We start from the raw sequence: 25,181 nt of genomic DNA, 5'->3' as shown, positions 1-25,181 counted from the left end.
CTTTCATCTCCCAACCAAGATGCTCATTTAATCATCCAGGGCTAGGATATACATACTCAAGGAGAAGTCATTAAATAGGTCTGTACAGTCTTTTTTTTTTTTTTTAAAGATTTTATTTATTTATTTGAGAGAGAGAGAATGAGAGAGAGAGAGCATGAGGGGGGGAGGGTCAGAAGGAGAAGCAGACTCCTCGCTGAGCAAGGAGCCCGATGCGGGACTCGATCCCAGGACTCCAGGATCATGACCTGAGCTGAAGGCAGTCGCTTAACCAACTGAGCCACCCAGGCGCCCCTAGGTCTGTACAGTCTTATTCCACAAGAGTTTTCATACATATATATCATATATATCATATGACCCACAAGATATAATTTTAACTTCATTAGCAATAACTTCATCACACTTCATCTGAATTTTATAACTTTTCTTGTCCTAAAAACCCTGTTGCAATGAGCGAAATTATGATAATAAAAGGATGTAATTCACCAATGAAACAATTCATTTCTAATTTGATTTTTTTATTAAGGTAAAACATTATTTATACTGTTTTTGTTTCTTTTGTTTGTATTGCAAGTGAAGCCCTGTGATTTTCCAGAAATAAAACATGGAAGTTTATACCGTGAAAATAGATATAGATCACAATTTCCAGCAGCTATAGGAAAATCTTTTTACTATTCCTGTGATTCCAATTTTGTGACTCCTTCACAAAATGCGTGGGAATACATTACTTGCACACACAAAGGATGGGAACCAGCAGTACCATGCCGCAGTAAGTAAACCTTTTTATAATTGTATATGTGTACATATTTCAAATAGTAGAGGGGGAAAAACACATAAGTGAGTACAATTAAGCCTTGTATGACAAAAATGAGGCCAAGGGATAAGTTTTATGAGCAAAGACCAATATAGGTTTTTCCTTTAATGAGGAGCTTTTCATAAAAATCACATAACAGATAAAGATAGAAGCTTCTCAAAAACACCTATATCATTCATACATATTTTAATTATAAAAACTGAAGATAAATAATATTGAATATTGATTTTTTTCTTCCTACACATTTGGTAGTAGCTTTAGTTTTTCTTAAGTTTTTGGATACTTATGCATTATAGTTTTAATAGTGTACAAACAGTTTTTAACTTACTATTTTGACTGAATTTATGGGTTTTTAAAAATTTTTGTTCATTTTTATGATTTTTAGGACGATGTATTTTCAATTATTTGAAAAATGGAGATTATCCAACGTATGGACAAGCATTTCTCCAAGATGAATCTGTGAGAGTTAAATGTAATTCTGGTTACAGTCTTCCAAATGAGCAGACTATAATGACATGTACAGAGAGTGACTGGTTCCCTCCTCCAGAATGCATTCCTCTCAGTAAGTAAATGGTCTGAGATCCCAGTATATTTATGGTTTTCTAACCCACATCTTTATTAACTGTAGCAAAATTTTATATCAACTTTCTTATTTCTGCCAATGGATATACTTAGCTTTATTTTTTCCAAGTATGTATGAGTGGATATACACATTTCTTGATACATATGCAGCAAAATAAATGTCTACTGATAGGTATTAGTCAAGAAACAGTAAAAGAAACACAAAGAAGAAACCTGTAATAATAGAGTGATACCAGCAGTGGAGGGAAGAATATGGCAGTGGAGTAGGAGGAACCTAGGCTTGCCTTGTCCCATGAATACACCTACATAACCATCAAATCATCCTAAATACCCCAGAAATCAACCTGAAGACCGGCAGAACAAATTCCACAACTAAAGGTCAGGAAGAGGCCACATTGAAGAAGTAAGATGTACACAGTTTGAGAGAAACGGACTGTGGCCACTGAGGTGGGGAGAGAGCCATGGTCACAGAGAAAGGCAAGGGACAGATTAACACACAAGGGAGCACATGGGAAAAATGAATTACCATAACAATTGTCTTAGAAAGTGAGAGAGGCCAAATTTCATAATTCTTCATAATTCTTATAACCAGTGGTGTTTAAAGCCTGGGGTTTTCAAGTGTCAGTGTGCTTGGCTCTGGGACAGCTCAAACGACATTGGGGCTTGGAGAAAAGGCAACCAAGCAGCCTGTCAACATACAGCCGGAAAGAGCAATCTGAAGAGCACACAGGGCACACAGTGAGGAGCGTGTTGCAGAAAGGCAGTTTTGGAAACAAAGGAACTGGCAGGTGCCATTTCCCTCCCCCACCCTTCAGCATAAACACAGAGCCACCTGTGAGAACCAGCACAGGGCCAACACTCACCACCTAACTTGCTTGCACCAAGTCCCACCTCCCTGTGCTCCAGTGGAACCACCCTTCCTGGTCATGCTTGCCTCAGTCCCTGAACAGCCAGCCTCCTCCCCCAGAAGACCAAGCCAAACCCCTGCCCCCACCACATCTCCCAACCTGGGAGTTTTGGGAAGCCTTGATTCCAGCAGTGGTGAGAAGAGGTCTCATTTCACAAGCGGACCATAGCACACCTAAAGTTAAAACTCAACACAGTCAGGCCAGGGACCAAATACTGACCACAACAGTCAAAGAGGGCCTCTGCAGATGACTGGCCTGAAGGATAAAGCAGTCAGGACACAACAGCAGTGTGCATACAGCACACATTGGAGACACTCCCTGAAGTGTCAGGCCCTGGGGGACAGTGGTCACAACACTGCAGAGCACTATAGAACCTCTTCTTCATAAGGCCATTACCCTCAAGAACAGGAGAAGTAGCTGACTTTCTGAACAAAGATGCAGGCATAGAAATTTAGATAAAATGAGAAAACAGAAGAATTTGTCCCAAATGAAAGAATACAGGGCCACAGCCAGAGATGTAAGTAAAATATATATTAGCAATATGCCTGATAGATAATATTACAAAGATACTCACTGGACTTGAGAAAAAAAGTCAAAGACATGAGTGAGACCTTTAATACAGAGATAAAGAATAACATAGCAGAGATCAAGGGCTCAATAAACAAAATGAGAAACACACCTGATGGAGTGAACAGCAGGCTGGAAGAAGCAGAGGAATGGGAATTAATGACCTAGAAGACAAAGTAACAGTAATCATGCTGAACAAAAGAGAGAAAAAAGAATTATGCAAAATGAGAATAGACATAAGGAACTCAGTGACTCCATCAAACATAACAACATTCCTATTATAGGAGTCCCAGAAGAAAAAGAAAAAAAGAGGGGGCAGAAAATTTATTTGAAGAAATAATAGCAGAAAACTTCCCTAATCTGGGGGAGGAAACAGATATCCAGATCCAGGAAGCATAGAGAACCCCCCAAAATCAACAAAAGCAGACCCAAACCAAGACATATTATAAATAAATTGGCAAAACATAGTGATATAGAAAAAAAAATTTTTAAAGAAGCAAGACAAAAACAAAATAAAGCAAACAAAAAGACAGTAAAATATAAGGGAAAACCCATAAGACTACCAGGGAATTTTCAGCAGAAATTATCCAAGTCAGAAGGAAGTGGCATGATAACTTCAAAGTGCTGAATGGGAAAAATCTGCAGCCAAGAATATTCTATCCAGAAAGCCTATTATTCAAAATAGAAGAAATGATAAAGAATTCCCCCCAAAAAAATTAATGGAGTTCATGACCACTAAACCAGCCCTGCAAGAAATATTAAAGGGGACTCTGAGTGAAAAGAAGAGACCAAAAGTGACAGTATGAATGTAGGAAACACAAAACAGTAAAAATGAATATTTCTGTAAAAAAATTCAGTCAAGGAATTCACAAAATAAAAGGATGTAAAATTTGACACCATATACCTGGGGAAGAGAGGAATAAGAATGGGTTCAAACTTAATTGACCATCAACTTAATATAGAGTGATATATGCAGAAGATGTTATATAAAAACCTAATGGTAACCACAAGTCAAAACCACTAATAAATATGCAAAGAATAAAGGGAAAGAAAGCCAATATGTCACTAAAGAAAACCAGCAAACCATAAAAGAGAGAATGACAAGAAAAGATGAGAAAATCTTCAGAAACAACCACAAAACAGGTAATAAGGTGGCAATAAATACATATCTACCAATAATTCCTTTGAGTGGAAATGGACTAAACTCTCCAATCAAAAGACATAAGTTGACAGAATGGGTAAAACAAACCCATCTATATGCTTCCTACAAAACTCATTTTGGAACAAAAGTCACCTGCAGATGGAAAGTGAGGAGACGGAGAACATTTATCATGCAAATGGGTGTCAAAAGAAAGCTGGGGTAGCAATGCTTATATTGGACAAAATAGACATTAAAACAAAGACTATAACAGAAGACAAAGAAGGACAACATATAATAATAAAGGGGATAATCCAAGAAGAAGATATAACAATGGTAAATATGTAGGCAACCAACATGGGAGCTCCCAAATACATAAAACTGTTAATAACAAACATAAAGGAACTAATCAATAATAACACAATAATAGGGGACTTTAAAACCCCATTTACATCAATGGATGGATCATCTAAACAGAAAATCAACAAGGATACAATGGCTTTGAATGACACACTGAACCAGATGGATTTAGCAGATACATTCAGAACATTCTATCATAAAACAGCAGAATACACACTCTTTTCAAGGGCACATAGAATAGAACACATATTAAGCCACAAAATGAGCCTCAACAGACTCAAAAAGATCAAAGTCATACTATGCATCTTTTCTGACCACAACGCTATAAAACTAGAAGTCAACCACAAGAAAAAAGTCTGAAAGATCACAAATACATGGAGATTAAGTAACATGTTACTAAACAATGAATGGGTCAAGAGGAAATAAAAGAAGAGATTAAAAAGTACATGGAAACAAATGAAAATGAAAACACAGTTCAAAATCTTCGGGATGCAGCAAAAATGGTTCCAAGAGGAAAGTTTATACTACACAGGCCTAGCTCAAGAAGCAAGAAAAATGTCAAATAAACAACCTAACCTTACACGGAAAAGAGCTAGAAAAACAACAAGAAAAAAAAAACTAAAACCAGCAGAAGGAAGGAAATAATAAAGATTAGAGCAGAAGTAAATGATAAACTAGAAAAACAATAGAACAGATAAATGAAACCAGGAGCTGGTTCTTGGAAAAAAATGATAAATTTGATAAACCCCTAGTCAGATTTATCAAAAAGAAAAGGGAACCAAATAAATTAAATCACAAATAAGGGAGGAGAAGTAACAACCAACACCACAAAAACACAAACAATTATAAGAGAATATTCTGAAAAACTGCATGCCCACAAATTGGACAACCAGAAGAAAGGTTAAATTCCTAGAAACATAAACCTACCAAAACCGAAACAGGAAAAAACAGAAAATTTGAACAGACCAATTACAAGCAAAAAAAAAAAAGAATCAGTAATCAAAAAAACCAAATAATCAAAGTCCAAGATCAGATGGCTTCATAGAGGAACTCTACCAAACATTTTTTTAAGATTTATTTATTTATTTTGAGAGAGGGTGGGGATGGAGGGGCAGAGGGAGGGACAGAGGGAGAATCCAAGCAGACTCCCTGCTGAGCGCAGAGCCTGACATAGGGCTGGATCTCATGACCCTGAGATCACAACCTGAGCTGAAATCAAGAGTCGGATTCTTAACTGACCTAGCCACCCAGGCACCCCTCTACCAAACACTTAAGGAAGATTTAATACCTATTCTCAAACTATTCCAAAAAATAGAAAAGGAAGGAAAGCTTCCAAATGCATTTCATGAGGCCCGGCACTACCCTGATACCAAAACCAAATAAAGACACCACAAAAAAGAGAACTACAGGTCAATATTTCTGATGACACAAAAATCCATAATAAAATACTAACAAACTGAATTCAACAATACGTTTAAAAAAAATATTCACCACAATCAAGTGGAATTTATTCCTGGGTTTCAAGAGTGGTTCAATATTCACAGATCAATCAACATGATACATCACATCAGTAAAAGAAAGGATAAGAACTATATGATCATTTCAACAGATGCCAAAAAAGCATTTGACAAAGTACAACAATCATTCATGATAAAAGCCCTCAACAAAGTAGGTTTAGAGGGAACATACCTCAACATAATAAAGGCCACATATGAAAAAGCCACAACTGACATCATCCATTATGGGGAAAAACAGTGCTTTTCCCCTAAGGTCAGGAACAAGACAAGGATGTCTCACCACTTTTATTCAACATAGTACTGGAAGTCCTAGCCACAGCATATAGACAACAAAAAGGAATAAAATGCATTCAAATCAGTAAGGAAGAAGTAAAATTGTTACTATTTGAGATGACATTATATTCTATATAGAAAATCCAAAAGACTCCATCAAAACCTGCTAGAACTGATCAACGAATTCAGTAAAGTTGTAGGTTACAAAATCACAGTACAGAAATCTATTGCCTTTCTATACAGCAATAATGAAGCAGCAGAAAGAAAAATTAAGAAAACTGTCCCGTTTACAATTGCACCAAAAATAATAAAATACCTAAGAATAAACCTAACCAAAGAAGTAAAGGATCTGTACTCTGAAAACTATAAAACACTGATGAAAGAAATTAAAGATGACACAAAGAAATGGAAGACATTCCATGCTCATGGATTGGAAGAACAAATATTGTTAAAATGTCTACACCACTCAAAGCAATCTACACATTCAATGAAATCCCTATCAAAATACCAAGAGCATTTTTCACAGAACTACAATAAGCAATCCTAAAATTTATATGGATCCACAAAAAGACCCTGAATAGCCAAAGCAAGCTTGAAAAAGAAAAACAAAGCTGGAGGCATCACAATTCCAGACTTCAACTTATATTACAAAGCTATAGTGATCAAGGCAATATGATACTGGCACAAAAATAGACACATAGATTGATAGAACAGAATAGAAAACCCAGAAATAAACCCACAATTATATGGTCAAATAATCTTTGGCAAAGCAGGAAAGAAAATCCATTAGGAAAAAGACAGTCTCTTCAACAAATGGTGTTGGGGAAACTGGACAGCAACATGCAAAAGAATGACACTGGACCACGTTCTTATACCATATACAAAAAATATTCAAAATGGATGAAAGACCTAAATGTGAGACCTGAAACCATAAAAATCCTAGAAGAGAGCACAAGCAGTAACTTCTCTGACATCAGCCACAGCAACTTTCTAGATAGATCCCTGAGACAAAGGAAACAAAAGCAAAAACAAAACAAAACAAAAACTATTGGGACTACATCAAAATAAAACGCTTCTGGGCAGCAAAGGAAACAATCAACAAAACTAAAAGGCAACTTTTGGAATGGGAGAAGACATTTGCAAATGACATGCCTGGTAAGGGGTTAGTATCCAAAATATATAAAGAACTTATAAAACTCAACACTCAAAAACCAAAGTATCCAGTTTAAAAATGGGCAGAAGACATGAACAGACATTTCTCCAAAGAAGACAGACAGATGGCCCACAGACATAAGAAAAGATACTCATTATCACTTATCATCAGGGAAATGCAAATCAAAACTACAGTGCGATATCACCTCACACCTGTCAGAATGGCTAAAATCAACAACACAGGAAACAACAGGCGTTGACAAGGATGTGGAGAAAGGAGAACCCTCTTGCACTGTTGGTGGGAATGCAAACTGGTGCAACCACTCTGGAGAATAGTATGGAGGTTCCTCAAAAAGTTAAAAATAGAATTTCTGTATGACCCATCAATCACACTACTGGGTATTTACTCAAAGAACAAAAACACTAATTCAAAGGGATCCATGCACCCCTATGTTTATAGAAGCATTATATAGAATAGCCAAGATACGGAAGCAGTCTGTCTATTGATTGACAAATGGATAAAGAAGAGGTGGTATATGTATAAAATGGAATATTACTCAGCCATAAAAAAGAATGAAATCTTACCATTTGTAACAACATGGGTGAAGCTAGAGAGTATAATGTTAAGTGAAATAAGTCAGAGAAAGACAAATACCATATGATCTCACTCATATGTGGAATTTAAGAAACAAAACAAATGAGTAAAGGGGGGAAAGTGAGAGAGAGAGATACAAACCAAAAACAAAAAACAAGAAGCAAAAAATGACTCTAACTGTAAAGAACAATGTGATAGTTATCAGAGGGGAGAAAGGTGGCAGGGGGCAAAGGGGTTGGGTGAAATAGGTGATGGGGATTAAGGATTGCACTTGTCATGATGAGTATGTTAACCAACTGGTATTAAAATAAAAACTTAAATGCACACATACATACATACATTCAATCTAAGAAAAAAATAGTGACACCAGCAAGATGGCAGAATACAAGTTTCTATTCTTCCTGTCAAAGAACACCAATTTTGACAATCACCCACAGACAAGAGCATCTTTCTGGGAGTCTGGGAATCTAGCAGAAGTTTCAGCACACCATTAGAGCAAAAAGATCCAACAGTGGGTGCATTGAAGTGGGTGAGAGGAACAATTTCAATTATCTGAGTCACTCCTTCCACAAAGTGGCACAGTTCAGTGCCAAGAGAGACCCATTCAGCCTGCAACTTCTCCACTGGGGGAAAGAGTGTGTGAGTTAGCATCTGGCTTCCTCAGCTGTGTGGGTCTCTGACCAAAAGGCCCATTTCTTTCTCACCACATCCAGAATTCTGAGGTGATCTTCATGACTGAAGGGATTGAGGAAAGCTTGGAGCACAGCAATCAGGGCTCAATTCATCAAGGGACAAAGATCCTATTAACCACTTTGCAGACTACATCAGGGAGTACCCTGATGTACCCACTAACCACTGGGGATGACTTGCCTGCAGATCCTCCTCACCTAATGGCACCCCCAACATTCCGCACACCTGCTATCCATTGGCCAGCTCCTTGTGTATGCCCCAAAGGTGGTGAATGCAGCAATTTCTAGATGGCTAGTGAGCATACCTAGAAAGCCAAACTGACTCCATAGGAATGGTAGAAAGCACATACCTGAGCATTCAGCATTGTGTCCAGCAAACAGGAAGCTGTCAGGACCCTGACTATCTTTGCAGGATTGAAAGAAGGCACACAATCTAAGAATTCCATCCCAAGTGGTAGCAAAACATAGGGAGCAGATATATCCATTAAAAAGTTCTTTTAAAAAGCCTCAAAATCCCTAACAGGTGTGACAGAAAGTATTTCTCTCCCAAAGCAGTCAGAAAAGACTAGAGGAAGTGAGAGCTTCTTCAAAGGCGAAGGCAGCAATGCAAGACTTTAAGGGACATGAGAAATCAAGGAAACATGACACCACCGAAAGAACACAATATTATTCCAGTAACTTACCCCCAAATAATGAAGAACTATGATTTTCCTGATAAAGAATTCAAACAGTAGTTTTAAGGAAGCTCCGTGAGCTATAAGAAAACACAGAAAGAGAATTCAAAGAAATCAGGAAAACAATGAGATAGAAATCATAAAAGGAACCAAACAGAAATTCTGGAACTGAAGAATACAATGGATGAAACGAAAAATACAACAAAGAGCATCAACAGCAGATTTATGAAACAGAAGAAAGAATCTGTGAAGTAGAGAGGTCATTTGAAATTTTCTAGTCAGAGGAGAACAAAGGATAAGACTTAAGGAGTAGAGAGAGCCCATATGAATTATAGGCTATCAGAGGAAACATTTTAGGCATTGTGTAAGTCCCAAAAGGAGAAGAGATGGAGAAAGGGGCAGAAAGTAACTTAAAGAAATAATGGCTGAGAATTTATCAAACTAGGAAGAAATATGGACTATCAAAATCAAGAAGCTCATAAGTCCCCAAACAGATTCAACCCAAAGAAATCTTCTCTAAGACATCTTACAATAAAACTAGCTAAAACCAAAGACAAAGAGAGAATTTTGAGAACAGCAAGAGAGAAAAAAAATGCCTCACATACAAAAGCAGTTCTATGAGAGATGTTTATAGTGATAAATGCCTACACTAAGAAAAAGAAATGATTTCAAATATACAACCAACTTTATACATCAAAAAAACTAGAAAAAGAAGAATAAACTAAGCCTAAAATTAGCAGAAGCAAGGAAATAACAGAAATCAGAGAAGAAATATGTGAAATAAAGACCCAAAAAAAATCAACAAAATTAATACCTACCTTTTTGGAAAGATAAACAAAATTGACAAACCTAATGCTTACAAACTAAGAAAAAAGAGAAGATAAAATAAACAAAATGAGAAATGAAAGTGGAGACTTTCGACTGATGCCACAGAAATACAAATGTTCATAAGAGACAAGCATAAACAATTACACACCAACAAATTGGATAACCTAGAAGAAATGGATAAATTCCTAGAAATACAAAACTTGCCAAAACAAAATCATTAAGAAATAGAAAATCTGAACAAATCAATAACAAGCAACAGGACTGAATCATTAATTTAAAATATCTCTACAAAGAAAAGCCTGGGACCAGAAGTTTTCATTGTAATTTAAAGAAGAATTAATACCAATTCTTCTCAAACCATTCCAAAAATTTGAGGGCAGGGGACACTTCCAATACCACTTTACAAGATCAGCATGATTAGATCAAAGCTAGACAAGGACACTACAAGAAAAAAAAATTTATAGGCCAGTATCACTGATAAATGATAGATCAGAAATGCTTAACAAAATATTAGCAAACTGAATTCAACAGCATATTAAAAGATTCATACACCATAATGAAGTTGGGTTTATCCATGGGCCTCAAGGATGGTTCAACAGATGCAAATCAGTAATGTGATAAACTCCATTAGCAATACAAAGGTTAAAAATCATATAATCATCCCAATAGATAGAGAAAAAGCATTTGACACAATTCACAATCCATTTATGATAAAAACTCTCAACAGTTAGGTGTTGAAGAAATATACCTCAACATAATAAAGGCCATAAATAAGAAGCCTATAACTAACATCATATATAATTGTGAAAAGCTTTCAGCTTTTCCTCAAGGTCAGGAAAAAGACAAGGATACACACTTTCACCACTGTTGAACAAAAGGAAATAAAAGGTACCCAAATGAAGAAGTAAAATTATCTCTGTTTGTAGATGACATATATAGAGAAAACCCTAAGACTCCACACACACACACACACACACACACACAAACCTGTTAGAATTAATAAATGAAGTCAGTAAAGTTGCAGGATACAATATCAATACACAAAAATCTGTTGTGTAATGAATAATGAACTATCAGAAAGAGAAATTTAAAAAACAATACCATTTACAATAGCATCAAAAATAATAAGATACCTAGGAATAAATCTATCTAAGGAGATGAAAGGCTTGTATCCTAAAAACAGTAAGACAATGATAAAATAAATTGAAGAAGATATAAATAAATGGAAAGATAATGTATATACATGGATTGGAAGAATTAATATTGTTAAAATGTGCATACTACCCAAAGCGATCAATAGATACAATTCCTGTCAAGATAGCACTGGTATTTTTCACAGAAGTAGAATAAACAATGCTAAAATTTACATGGAACCACAAAGACTCCCAAAGAGCCAAAGCAATCTTGAGAAAGAAGAGCAAAGCTGAAGGCATCATGCTTTCTGATTTCAGCTATATTATAAAGTGATTAAAATGAAAATAATATCATATTGGCAGATCAATGGAATAAAATTGGGAGCCAGAAATAAAGTCACACATATATCCTTAATTAAAATTAGATAATGGTGCCAAGTATACACATGAAGAAAGTAGCGTCTTCAGCACAAGCAAAAAAAATGAAACCACAATATTAAACCACTGATGAAAATTAACTCTAGATGACTTAAATATGACTTTAAACTCTAGAAGTCCTAGAAGATACATAGGAAAATATCTTCTTGACATTGGTCTTGGCGATGATATTTTTTGGATATGACATCAAAACACAGACAGCAAAAGCTGAAGTAAACAAAACTATATCAAATGAAAAAGCTTCTACTCAACAAATCAACAAAATGAAAAGGCAACCTATGGAATGGGAGAAAATATTTGCAAACCATAGATCTGATGCACTATAAGTTGTGATATATATCACAACTTATACAACTCAATAGCAAAAAAAATCCAATCCAATTAAAAATGGGCAAAGATCTGAATAGACATTTTTCTGAAGAATACATGCAAATGGCCAATTGGTACTCAAAATCACTAATCATCAGGCATATGCAAATCAAAACCACAATGAACTATCACCTCATACCTGTTAAAATGGCCTTTATCAAAAAGACAAGAGATAACAAGTGTTGGTGAGAATGTGGAAAAAGGAAACTCTTGTATGCTTAGGGTGGGAATGTAATTTGTTATAGGCCTATGGAAAACAATATGCAAGTTCCTCAAAAATTTAATAGAACTACCATATTATACAGCAATCCCATTTCTGGGTATATATCTGAAGGAAATGAAATCAGTATCTTGAAGAAATATCTGCACCCTCCTGTTCATTGTAGCTTTATTCCCAATAACCAACATATAGAAACAACCTAAGTGTCCATTAATGGATAAGGAAGATGTGAGATTATATCTATATATAATGGAATATTATCCAACCATGAGAAAAAAGAAAATCTTGCTATTTACAACATTGTCGAACCTAGAGGACATTATGTTAAACATAATAAGCCAGAGTTAGACAAACACTTCATGATTAAACTTGTATATAAAGTCAAAAAAGAAAAAAAGAAAAGGTCAAATTCATAGAAGCAGAGAGTAGAATGGTAATTATCAGGGGCTTGCAGATGGGGGGAATGAGGAGATGCTGGTCCAAGGCTATAAGATGAATAATTCTGAAGATCTAATGTACAGCATGATGACTGCAGTTAGTAATAATGTATTGTATAGCTCAAGTTTGCGGAGAGAGTAGATCGTAAGCATTCCAGCTACAAAAAAAAAGTATGTGAGGTGATTAATGCGATTTTGAAAATCATTTCCAAATGTGTATGTGTACCAAGTCATCTCATTGTACACTTTATATATACAATTTTATCAATTATACTTCAATAAAGTAGGAAGGAAAACCTATAATAGACATACAAAAGATGAGATAAAAATCAAAATAAGTAACTGTAAAACATAATCAAATAGCAAAGAAAGTCATCAAAAGTGGAAGAGATTGAAAAACAATTGCAAAACAGAAGACAATTAGCCAAATGTGAATAGTGAGTGTTCACCTATCAATAATCCCTTTAAATGTAGATGGATTAAGCCTATTAAAAGGAATACAGTACCCGAATAGGTAAAAAACAAGAACTCACTTTAGGTTTAAAGACACAATAGGCTAAAAGTGAAGGAATGGAAAAAGATATTCCATGTGAATGGCAACCAAAGAATGTTGGAGTGGCTATACTTCTATCAGAAAAAGAAATGGACTTTATGTCTAAAACTGTCTCTGGAGACAAAGAAGGTCATTATATAATAATAAAAGAGTCAATTCAACAGGAAGATGTAGCAATTTTCAACATACGTGGATCCAACATTGGAACTCCTAAATATATAAAGCAAATATTGACAGATCTAAAGAGGAGAAATTGACAGCAATACAATAATATTAGGAGACTTCATTACCCCACTTTGAATAATGGATAGAACACCCAGACAGAAATTCAGGAAAGAAGCTCTAGATTTGAACAACAATATAAGCAAAATGGACCTAATAGATATATACAGAATTTTCCACCCAACAGTGTACATTCTCCTCGACTGCACATGAAAGATTCTATACAGTATCTTTCTCAACCACAATGGAGTAAAACTAGAAATCAGTAACAGCAAAAAGAATGGGAAAATTCACAAATACATGGAAAGAAAACAGCACACTCTCAAACAATTGGGTCAAAGAAGAAAGCGCAAGAGAATTTTTAAAAATATCTTGAGACAAATGAAAACAAAAACACAATGTAACAAAATTTATAGAAGCTGCAAAAGCAGTGGGAAGAGGGAAGTTTTCAGTGACAAATGCCTACATTAAAATAGAGGATCTTATATAAACAACCTAACTTTTTACCTCAAGGAACTAGAAAAACAGACCAAGCCCGAAGTTAGAAGGGAGGAAATAATAAAGATTAGAACAGAAATAAATCAAATAGAGAATAATAAAACATCCTATTCCACCATCTCACTAACAACAGTCTATTTTTCAAGTTTATGCCCATGTTGGGTTTTCTTTTTCTAATTTCTTAAAGCAAAACAGTGAGGTGATATATAGTCTATTCTTTCTTTTTTTTTTTTTAAGGTTTTATTTATTTATTTGACAGAGAGAGACACAGCGAGAGCAGGAACACAAGCAGGGAGAATGGGAGAGGGAGAAGCAGGCTTCCCATGGAGCAGGGAGCCCGATGCAGGGCTCGATCCCAGGACCCCGGGATCATGACCTGAGCTAAAGGCAGACACTTAACGACTGAGCCACCCAGGCGCCCGTATTCTTTTCTATTATATCTATATAATGGTAAAATTTCCCTCTCAGCACTACTTTAGTATCATCTCACAAAATTTTATTTAAAATGTTTTTTATCATTTAATTCAAAAGACTTAATATCTTTTTATTTATTTATTTTTTATTTTTTAAGTAAGCTCCATACCCAGTGTGGAGCCCAACACCAGGCTTGAACTCGCAGCCCTGAGATCGAGACCTGAGCTGAGAACAAAAGTCAGATGCTCAACCGACTGAGCCACCCAGGCGCTGCTTTAATGTCTTTTTTTTCTTTTAAAGATTATATACTTTAATTCCATATCCTGAGTGTTTAATATTCCAAGTATCCCATGTGCAGTCTACTAGGTGCCCCAAGTGAAGGAATAAAATTACCAATTATGAAAAAATATATATTTCATGTTTTCTCCTTTGATTTCTTCTTTATCCATGGGCTAGTCAATAAATAAAGCTGAATTTTGTGAAGAGACCTGGTAACTGACAGAGTCTTCTTTATTGTTTCAAGTTAAGTTATACATAATTTGAGGATCATCATTTTGGTCTTAGAAGATAAATGAATGTAATGTGTTGATCTGTGTCAGATCCATCGAACTCCATGTATCCATATGGTTTTAAACACCCAGTTATGATGACAGACATGTCAAATTCTCAGAGCTGTGGTAGCTATGGTAGCAAACTCTCTGACATCATCACCTGATCTGAGATAACCCAATTAGTTAACTGAATGCTGGGGTTGCTAAAGAGATCCTGAGTACACAATATTTAAAACAAGTGCCTGGAAAGGATCCATTGCCAGTATCGTTCTGGCATGCTGTAGGATTCCAGATCCATTAGACAAACAAATTTCTAATAATTTCCAAGAAGGGATTCTGAGCATTCTAAATTTTGCTTCTTCATTCCAAAAAAAAAATTTTAATGAACTATCCTGACTTAATATCTTTGGAAACTCATAGCTTATTTTCTCTGTCACAAGAATTTGGGTGACTTGGATTTTCTGGGTTTTCATTTATAAATGACTCCTTATTTTTTATATTGTTATATTATTTGAGTCTTTATAAAAATGCTTATTTACACGCTTATCTTTTCCTTATACTGTCTCCCTTTCAGAAAGATGTTTAAAATCAGATATAACAATCGAAAATGGATTTTTTTCTGAATCTGAATTTGCATATCCCTTGAATAAAGAAACACAATATCAGTGTAAACCAGGATATGTAACACCAGATGGTAAAACTTCAGGATCAATTACATGTCTGCAAAGTGGATGGTCACCTCAACCCTCATGTATTAGTGAGTAATTTTATGTTCATATTCATTTTCCTCATGATCGTTGTGCAAAAGTTTATTTTAACTTAAATCTTTTCTGGGGGGAGGGGCTGAGGTGGTTCCCATTTGAAAAGATAAATGAAAAAATATATAATTTTTTTTACTCTTAAGATTAATCACTTGTAGGGTGGAATATCAGTCTATCTTTCAGTTCAAGTTTTCTTCCACTTTAAAACATCCTGTGATTTAATTAATTAATTAAATAAAATAAAACATTTTGTGATTTGGAAACTAGATAGGGAGACTTATGTGTATTCTCCTATAAACTCATTTATTTTTGGCTGACATCTTTGTGCCTATGTACCTGTTTTTTAGGTGATTAAACTTTTATGTCAGTCTTTTTTCCTAGACATAAAAGTTATGTTTTTAAGTCAAGATCTGGGTCCATAGCGCATAATTTTAATTTAACCTGTAGAATTTACATGTTTGATAATCCAGGGTAGGTCCACTTCTAACAAATCCTCTGCCTTAGGAAATCTTCATAAACATCTAATTAATGGAGACAGAAATGCTTCTAGGCGGTACCAAATGCAGCTGTGTTGAAAGATTTCCCTGTCCCTAGGTATTTATGAAGATTTTCTAAGAACAGTTTGCTCAGTTTATCTTATACTCCAAAGCTACACACTGATATTTTGAACTGATATTTAGCATCACTTTAAGTAAAGTGAATATTTGAATATCCATTTCTACCGTTTTCACTTCCTTATTTTTTTCAATTTCCATGCTTACTATGGGCACCAGCCACAGGAAAAAAATGATAAAAGTTGTTCCCATATCGAACTCATTTTATACTAAATTGTAATCAGTTATCCATTAAAACACTCTTATTATAGAAGAGAACATGTCTGTCTCTTTTTTCACTAGTTAGTTTTGTTTTCTTTTTTAAAGCTTTAAGGTAGCTGGCTACATAACACAGTATAACATTTGAGATGAATTATTTAAACCTTTATTAACATCATTCTAGTATAGTGTTAGCAAAAATTGAGACTTTTAACACTTTACTTCCTTATAACAAATTATAAACAATAGAGTTATCTCTCTGTTCAATCTTGGTAAGTTGAAAAGAATACACAGCCATTAGGAATATATTTGGGTAAAAAAATCAGGATATGAGCTTTAGAAATTATTATGTTGTAGATTTTTATAGAATGTTTAAAACTTTACTTGCATTGTTGGAAACTAATCTTATTCAACTAATCTGGCCCATTTGTCACACTGCTAATGAGTATGTCATCTTAATTCACAAAATGCTATCCAGCTTTGCTAGAAAAAGTATGATACATCTGTACTGGCCTATTTGATTACAAGCACGGGATAAACACATAAGTATAATTGATTGAAAAAAGTGTTCTTAGAATAAATTTTTCACAGTATTTAAGTGATAAGAGAAACGCTGTGTAGAAACATATTTTTTCATTTTGAGTAACTTTTTCTAGACAATGATTTATCATTGGTATTCTTAGATTCTTTTAATATGATACATAATTTATTAGTACATACTAATTGATAAAGCTTTTTTTACCTCCTTGGGATGAGACTTAATTACATTGTCCATTAAATAATATTAGAAGTGAAACCTTTGATTGTATTATGCGTTAGAATCTTGTGACATGCCAGTATTGGAGAATGCCAGAATCAAAAGCCATGGCACGTGGTTTAAACTCAATGACAAGTTGGACTATGAATGCCATGATGGATTTGAAAGCAGAGATGGGCGCACAGGTTCCATAGTGTGTGATAACGATGGTTGGTCTCCTAAACCAATATGTTATGGTAAGTGCCGTTTTATCAGGTATTCTTTTTTTCAGGATTGACAAAATTAATAAAATGTGTTTAAAATATTCCATTTTGAACAAATTTGCATTATTTAAAGTCATTTTTAAGAAATAATGACTAAAATCAGGTGTCTCTTGATTTAATGTAAACTGGGAGAACAGGGTGTTTTAAAGCCCAAAGACAATACTCTATCTATCTAATGTACACAGTACATTAATGTTTCCTATGGGCCATATACATGATAGATTTGTAAATAAAGTGTAATTGTGCTTGTTACTCTAAATGCAGGCTTTCATATTATTTAAAACGGGGTTCTTTTAGTGTATGGTGTAAGAAAACCAAAATTAACGTTTCTTACAATTTCCTCAGCTATTTTGCTCCTGAGTTTCTGCTTTTACACCTTCTACCTTGAGTGTTAATTTCTTCAGATCCCAAAAGCTCTTTCTTTTCTGACTCTGACAAGTTCTGTGGACTATTATTACATGAATCTCTTTCACGTTTGGGAATCCACTATTTTCCAGGAAGAGGAGTAGGACTTGAATCTGTGGGAAACTTGAGTGGATTTAGCGTTCCACGCCAAGGGAACAGTATGTGCAAAACTTTGACAACAAAACAATATTTGAGAAATATCAGGGTGAGCGGATTCTACTCAAGATGTGGGAGAATTTTGGGCGCCTGGGTGGCTCAGTTGGTTAAGCAACTGCCTTCGGCTCAGGTCATGATTCTGGAGTCCCGGGATCGAGTCCCACATCGGGCTCCCCACTCAGCGGGGGGTCTTTCTCCCTCTGACCCTCCCCCCTCTCATGCTCTCTGTCTCCCATTCTCTCTCAGATAAATAAATAAATAAAATCTTTAAAAAAAAAAAGATGTAGGAGAATTTTATGAACTGATGCTGGATAAGAGGCAAAGAAAGGATTATTCAGGTTTTTTCAAGGCGTGTCAGCATTTAGATTAATTTTATGATTGATAAAAAGACATAAAGAAGTCTTAAGGAAAGAAAGAATATAACTGTATCTAGATTTTTTGAAAAGTTTTTTTTTCATATGTTGTGCTTGTGGTGGAGAAGAGAAGATTCAGGAGCTTATGCAGGGTGAGTAAGTGTGGGGATTGGGATAGGGTGATGGCTGACGAGATGCAAAGCAGAACAGATTAGAGATCTAGTTTGTTGGTAGAAAACATAGCTGATGTTTACTAAATATTGGATGCAAGAGAGAGTAATAATCAAGGGATTCACATGCTTGTTTTAAATTTTTTTTCATAAGCAAGCAGGTAAATGGCAATGCCTTTTTGTAAGGTGGTGCTGACAGAAGAAAGAGCACTTTGGGAGGAACATCACAACTTTTGACTTGAGCACATTATGGTTGAGTTGCCCATGGACAATCAAAATTGGATATGTAAACTACAGAGTTAAATATATATATCAGAGATATATATTTGGAATTATCACCCAATAAATGATGATATCAAATTGGTTAAGAATACAGAATAGAAAGAGAAGGGAGCTCAAGATTGAGCCCTGAAACATTCCAATGTTGAGGTGTCCGGCAGAAGAGAAATAGGTGGCAAAGTAGATAGAAAAAAGGAGGACCCAGACAACAGGGAGAAGAAAACATTTTGGAATGACTTCTCATAGTGTGGAGAGAAGAAAATGATTAAAGAATAAGGAAGTATAAGTGAATCCTGTGGAGTCAGCCTGGTCAATTCTATCATTTATAAAATTCCAATTCCATCATTTACTAAATTCCAATTCCATCATTGATTAAACATGTATCTTAGGGCAACAACCAAGCTTATTTGAAGCTTTGTTCACTCTTCCTCATCTGCAAAATGTTTTAATAATTACAAATGCTCTAATATGTCAAAGGATTTGTTTTTTGTTTTAGTATGATTCTAATATTTAAATTCCAGTTTTTAATTTTATAAATTTATTAGCAAGATAGGAGGGTTCCAAATAAGAAAAATGCATTTTTTATAATATTTAGGAATGTCACAAATATCACAAACTTGGCAAATTTGAAGGGATAATTTTACATATTCCTAATTTAAATCAGAATAATCAATAATTTATTAATAGAAGGTATAAATTATAGGTTCAATAAGAATAGATAGTTGTATATTATATAAATATTCAGGACATCTAGAATAAGCCTAGTTATGTGGCCTTGAACATATTTCTTTATTTTGTTTCATGTTTCAGTTTATGATTCAGTTTGATTTCTTTACTAATATAATTAATATGATATACTACGAATTAAGCAATTTTAATAGTTACTTTAAACATTAGAAATGCCTTGTGTGTGTTCTGGTTCTCCATATATTTACATTAAACAAAAATACCAATTCTTATTTGAGTGCAATTTTAAAATTGTAGCATCACTTTTTATTGTTATGTTAATTGCCATACATTACATCATTAGTTTTTGATGTAGTGTTCCATGATTCATTTTTTGTGCATAACACCCAGTGCTCCATGCAGAACGTGCCCTCTTTAATACCATCACCGGGCTAACCCATCCTCCCACCCCCCTCCCCTCTAGAACCCTCAGTTTGTTTTTCAGAGTCCATCGTCTCTCATGGTTCTTCTCGCCCTCCGATTCCCCCCCTTCATTCTTGTCCTCCTGGTATCTTCTTTTTTGTTTTTTTCTTAATATATATTGCATTATTTGTTTCAGAGGTACAGATCTGTGATCCAACAGTCTTGCACAATTCACAGCGCTCACCATAGCACATACCCTCCCCAGTGTCTATCACCCAGCCACCCCATCCCTCCCACCCCACTGCCAACTCCAGCAACCCTCAGTTTGTTTCCTGAGATTAAGAATTCCTCATATCAGTGAGGTCATATGATACATGTCTTTCCCTGATTGACTTATTTCACTCAGCAGAACACCCTCCAGTTTCATCCATGTTGTTGCAAATGGCAAGATCTCATTCCTTTTGATGGCTGCATAATATTCCATTGTATATATATATACCACATCTATTTTATCCATTCATCTGTCGATGGACATCTTGGCTCTTTCCATAGTTTGGCTATTGTGGACATTGCTGCTATAAACATCGGGGTGCACGTACCCCTTCAGATCCCTACATTTGTATCTTTGGGGTAAATACCCAGTAGTGCAATTGCTGGATCGTGTGGTAGCTCTATTTTCAACTTTTTGAGGAACCCACATACTGTTTTCCAGAGTGGCTGCACCAGCTTGCATTCCCACCAAAAGTGTAGGACGGTTCCCCTTTCTCCGCAACCCGTCAACATCTGTCGTTTCCTGACTTGTTAATTTTAGCCATTCTGACTGGTGTGAGGTGGTATCTGATTGAGGTTTTGATTTGGATTTCCCTGATGCCAAGCGATCTTTCTTTGGAAAAATGTCTGTTCATGTCTTTGGCCCATTTCTTGATTGGATTCTTTGTTCTTTGGGTGTTGAGTTTGATAAGTTCTTTATAGATTTTGGATACTAGCCCTGTATCTGATATGTCATTTGCAAATATCTTCTCCCATTCTCTCAGTTGTCTTTTGGTTTTGTTGACTGTTTCTTTTGCTGTGCAAAAGCTTTTTATCTTGATGAAGTCCCAATAGTTCATTTTTGCCCTTGCTTCCCTTGCCTTTGGCCATGTTTCTAGGAAGAAGTTGCTGCAGCTGAGGTCGAAGAGGTTGCTGCCTGTGTTCTCCGTTAGGATTTTGATGGACTCCTGTCTCATATTTAGGTCTTTCAACCATTTGGAGTCTATTTTTGTGTGTGGTGTAAGGAAATGGTCCAGTTTCATTCTTCTGCATGTGGCTGTCAACTTTCCCAACACCGTTTGTTGAAGAGACTGTCTTTTTTCCATTGGACATTGTTTCCTGCTTTGTCAAAGATTCGTTGACCATAGAGTTGAGGGTCCATTTCTGGGCTCTCTATTCTGTTCCATTGATCTATGTGTCTGTTTTTGTGCCAGTACCATACAGTCTTGATGATGACAGCTTTGTAATAGAGCTGGAAGTCCAGAATTGTGATGCCGCCAGCTTTGCTTTTCTTTTTCAACATTCCTCTGGCTATTTGGGGTCTTTCCTGGTTCCATACAAATTTTAGGATTATTTGTTCCATTTCTTTGAAAAAAGTGAATGGTATTTTGATGGGGATTGCATTGAATGTGTAGATTGCTCTAGGTAGCATTGACATCTTCCAATATTTGTTCTTCCAATCCATGAGCATGGAACGTTTTTCCATTTCTTTGTGTCTTCCTCAATTTCTTTCATGAGTATTTTATAGTTTTCTGAGTATAGATCCTTTGCCTCTTTGCTTAGATTTATTCCTAGGTATCTTATGGTTTTGGGTGCAATTGTAAATGGGATCGAATCCTTAATTTCTCTTTCTTCTGTCTTGCTGTTGGTAGATAGGAATGCCACTGATTTCTGTGCATGGATTTTATATCCTGCCACTTTACTGAATTCCTGTATGAGTTCTAGCAATTTGGGGTGGAGTCTTTTGGGTTTTCCACATAAAGTATCATATCATCTGCAAACAGTGAGAGTTTGACTTCTTCTTTGCCAATTTGGTTGCCTTTTATTTCTTTTTGTTGTCTGATTGCTGTGGCTAGGACTTCTAATACTATGTTGAATAGCAGTGGTGATAGTGGACATCCCTGCCACATTCCTGACCTTAGGGGGAAAGCTCTGTTTTTCCCCATTGAGAATGATATTTGCTGTAGGTTTTTCATAGATGGCTTTTATGATATTGAGGTATGTACCCTCTATGCCTATACTCTGAAGAGTTTTGATCAAGAAAGGATGCTGTACTTTGTCAAATGCTTTTTCTGCATCTATTAAGAGGATCATATGATTCTTGTTCTTTCTTTCGTTAATGTATTGTATCACGTTGATTGATTTGTGGATGTTGAACCAACCTTGCAGCCCAGGGATCAATCCCACTTGGTCATGGTGAATGATCCTTTTAATGTACTGTTGGATCCTATTGGCTAGTATTTTGGTGAGAATTTTTGCATCCATGTTCATCAAGGATATTGGTCTGTAATTCTCCTTTTTGATGGGGTCTTTGTCTGGTTTGGGGGTCAAGGTAATGGTGGCCTCCTAAAACGAGTTTGGAAGTTTTCTTTCCATTTCTATTTTTTGGAACAGTTTCAGAAGAATAGGTATTAATTCTTCTTTAAATGTTTGGTAGAATTCCCGTGGGAAGCCATCGGAACCTGTGCTTTTGTTTGTTGGGAGATTTTTGATGACTGCTTCAATTTCCTTAGTGGTTATAGGTCTGTTCAGGTTTTCTATTTCTTCCTGGTTCAGTTTTGGTAGTTGATACATCTCTAGGAATGCATCCATTTCTTCCAGATTATCTAATTTGCTGGCATAGAGTTGCTCATAATATGTTCTTATAATTGTCTGTATTTCTTTGGTGTTGGTTGTGATGTCTCCTCTTTCATTCATGATTTTGTTGATTTGGGTCATTTCTCTTTTCTTTTTGATAAGTTTGGACAGGGGTTTATCAATCTTGTTAATTCTTTCAAAGAACAAGCTCCTAGTTTCGTTGATCTCTTCTACTGTTCTTGTGGTTTCTATTTCATTGATTTCTGCTCTGATCTTAATTATTTCTCTTCTCCTGCTGGGTTTAGGCTTTATTTGCTGTTCTTTCTCTAGCTCCTTTAGGTGTAGGTTTAGGTTGTGTACTTGAGACCTTTCTTGTTTCTTAAGAAAGGCTTGTATTGCTATATACTTTCCTCTTAGGACTGCCTTTGCTGTATCCCAAAGATTTTGAACAGTTGTGTTTTCATTTTCATTGGTTTCCATGAATTTTTTTAATTCTTCTTTAATTTCCTGGTTGACCCATTCATTCTTTCGTAGGATGCTCTTTAGCCTCCATGTATTTGAATTCTTTCCAACTTTCCTCTTGTGATTGAGTTCCAGTTTCAAAGCACTGTGGTCTGAAAATAGGCAGGGAATGATCTCAATCTTTTGGTACCAGCTGAGACCTGATTTGTGACCTAGGATGTGATCTATTCTGGAGAATGTTCCATGGGCACTAGAGAAGAGTGTGTATTCTGTTGCTTTGGGATGGAATGTTCTGACTATATCTGTGAAGTCCATTTGGTCCAGTGTGTCATATAAAGTCTTCATTTCCTTGTTGATCTTTTGCTTAGATGATCTGTCCATTTCAGTGAGGGGGGTGTTAAAGTCCCCCACTCTTATTGTATTGTTCTCATTGTGTTTCTTTGCTTTTGTTATTAATTGGCTTATATAATTGGCTGCTCCCATGTTAGGGGCATAGATACTTACAATTGTAAGATCTTCTTGTTGGATAGACCCTTTAAGTGGGATATAGTGTCCTTCCTCATCTCTTATTACAGTCTTTGGTTTAAAATCTAATTTGTCTGATCTAAGGATTGCCACCCCAGCTTTCTTTGGGTGTCCATTAGCATGGTAAATGGTTTTCCACCCACTCACTTTCAATCTGGGGGTGTCTTTGGGTCTAAAATGAGTCTCTGGCAGACAGCATATCGATGGGTCTTGTTTTTTAATCCAATCTGATAGCCTGTGTCTTTTGATTGGGGCATTTAGCCCATTTACATTTAGGGTAACTATTGAAAGATATGAATTTAGTGCCATTGTATTGCCTGTAAGGTGACTGTTACTGTATATTGTCTGTGTGCCTTTCTGGTCTATGTTGCTTTTAGGCTGTCTCTTTGCTTAGAGGACCCCTTTCAATATTTCTTGTAGGGCTGGTTTCGTGTTTGCAAATTCCTTTAGTTTTTGTTTGTCCTGGAAGCTTTTTATCTCTCCTTCTATTTTCAATGACAGCCTAGCTGGATATAGTATTCTTGGCTGCATATTTTTCTCATTGAGTGCTCTGAATATATCCTGCCAGTCCTTTCTGGCCTGCCAGGTCTCTGTGGATAAGTCTGTTGCCAATCTAATGTTTCTACCATTGTAGGTTACAGATCTCTTCTCCCGAGCTGCTTTCAGGATTTTCTCTTTGTCTCTGAGACTCGTAAGTTTTACTATTAGATGTCAGGGTGTTGACCTATTTTTATTGATTTTGAGAGGGGTTCTCTGTGCCTCCTGGATTTTGATGCCTGTTTCCTTCCCCAAATTAGGGAAGTTCTCTGCTATAATTTGCTCCAATATACCTTCTGCCCCCCTCTCTCTTTCTTCTTCTTCTGGGATCCCAATTATTCTAATGCTGTTTCATCTTATGGTATCGTTTATCTCTCGAATTCTGCACTCGTGATCCAGTAGTTGTTTATCTCTCTTTTTCTCAGCTTCTTGATTTTCCATCATTTGGTCTTCTATATCACTGATTCTGTCTTCTGCCTCATTTATCCTAGCAGTTAGCACCCCCATTTTTATTGCACCTCATTAATAGTCTTTTTGATTTCGACTTGGTTAGATTTTAGTTCTATTATTTCTCCAGGAAGGGTTTCTCTAATAACCTCTGTGCTTTTTTCAAGCCCAGCTAGAATCTTTAAAATGATGATTCTGAGCTCTAGATCCGACATCGTACTAATGTCCGTATTGAGTAGGTCCCTGGTAGTCGGTACTACCTCTTGTTCTTTTTTTGAGGTGATTTTTTCTGTATTGTCATTTTGTCCAGAGGAGAATAGATTAATGAGAGAACAAAATGCTAACAGGGTAACAACATCCCCAGAAAATACACTCTAAGCAAATCAGAAAAGACCTGAAGCCGGGGGAAA

The 25,181-nt window shown here is 35.8% G+C and overlaps 1 protein-coding gene across 5 annotated transcripts in view; it reads left to right on the top strand.

Moving 5' to 3' along the window:
* The window catches only part of LOC118530817 (complement factor H-like), a 140,548-nt gene that overhangs the window by 79,315 nt on the left and 36,052 nt on the right, over positions 1-25,181 (top strand). For all 5 annotated transcript variants that reach the window (XM_078078330.1, XM_078078329.1, XM_078078327.1 and 2 more), the window contains 4 exons: positions 572-766; positions 1,197-1,373; positions 15,504-15,686; positions 17,322-17,495. In XM_078078330.1, coding sequence (XP_077934456.1) covers positions 572-766; positions 1,197-1,373; positions 15,504-15,686; positions 17,322-17,495 — 729 coding nt within the window. The remainder of the gene's footprint in view (positions 1-571; positions 767-1,196; positions 1,374-15,503; positions 15,687-17,321; positions 17,496-25,181) is intronic.

The sequence above is a fragment of the Halichoerus grypus genome, chromosome 7, assembly GCF_964656455.1.
Source record: "Halichoerus grypus chromosome 7, mHalGry1.hap1.1, whole genome shotgun sequence".
Lineage (NCBI taxonomy): Eukaryota > Metazoa > Chordata > Mammalia > Carnivora > Phocidae > Halichoerus > Halichoerus grypus.
Note: the sequence above shows the minus strand (reverse complement) of the source record. Positions and strands in the feature narration are given on the sequence as shown.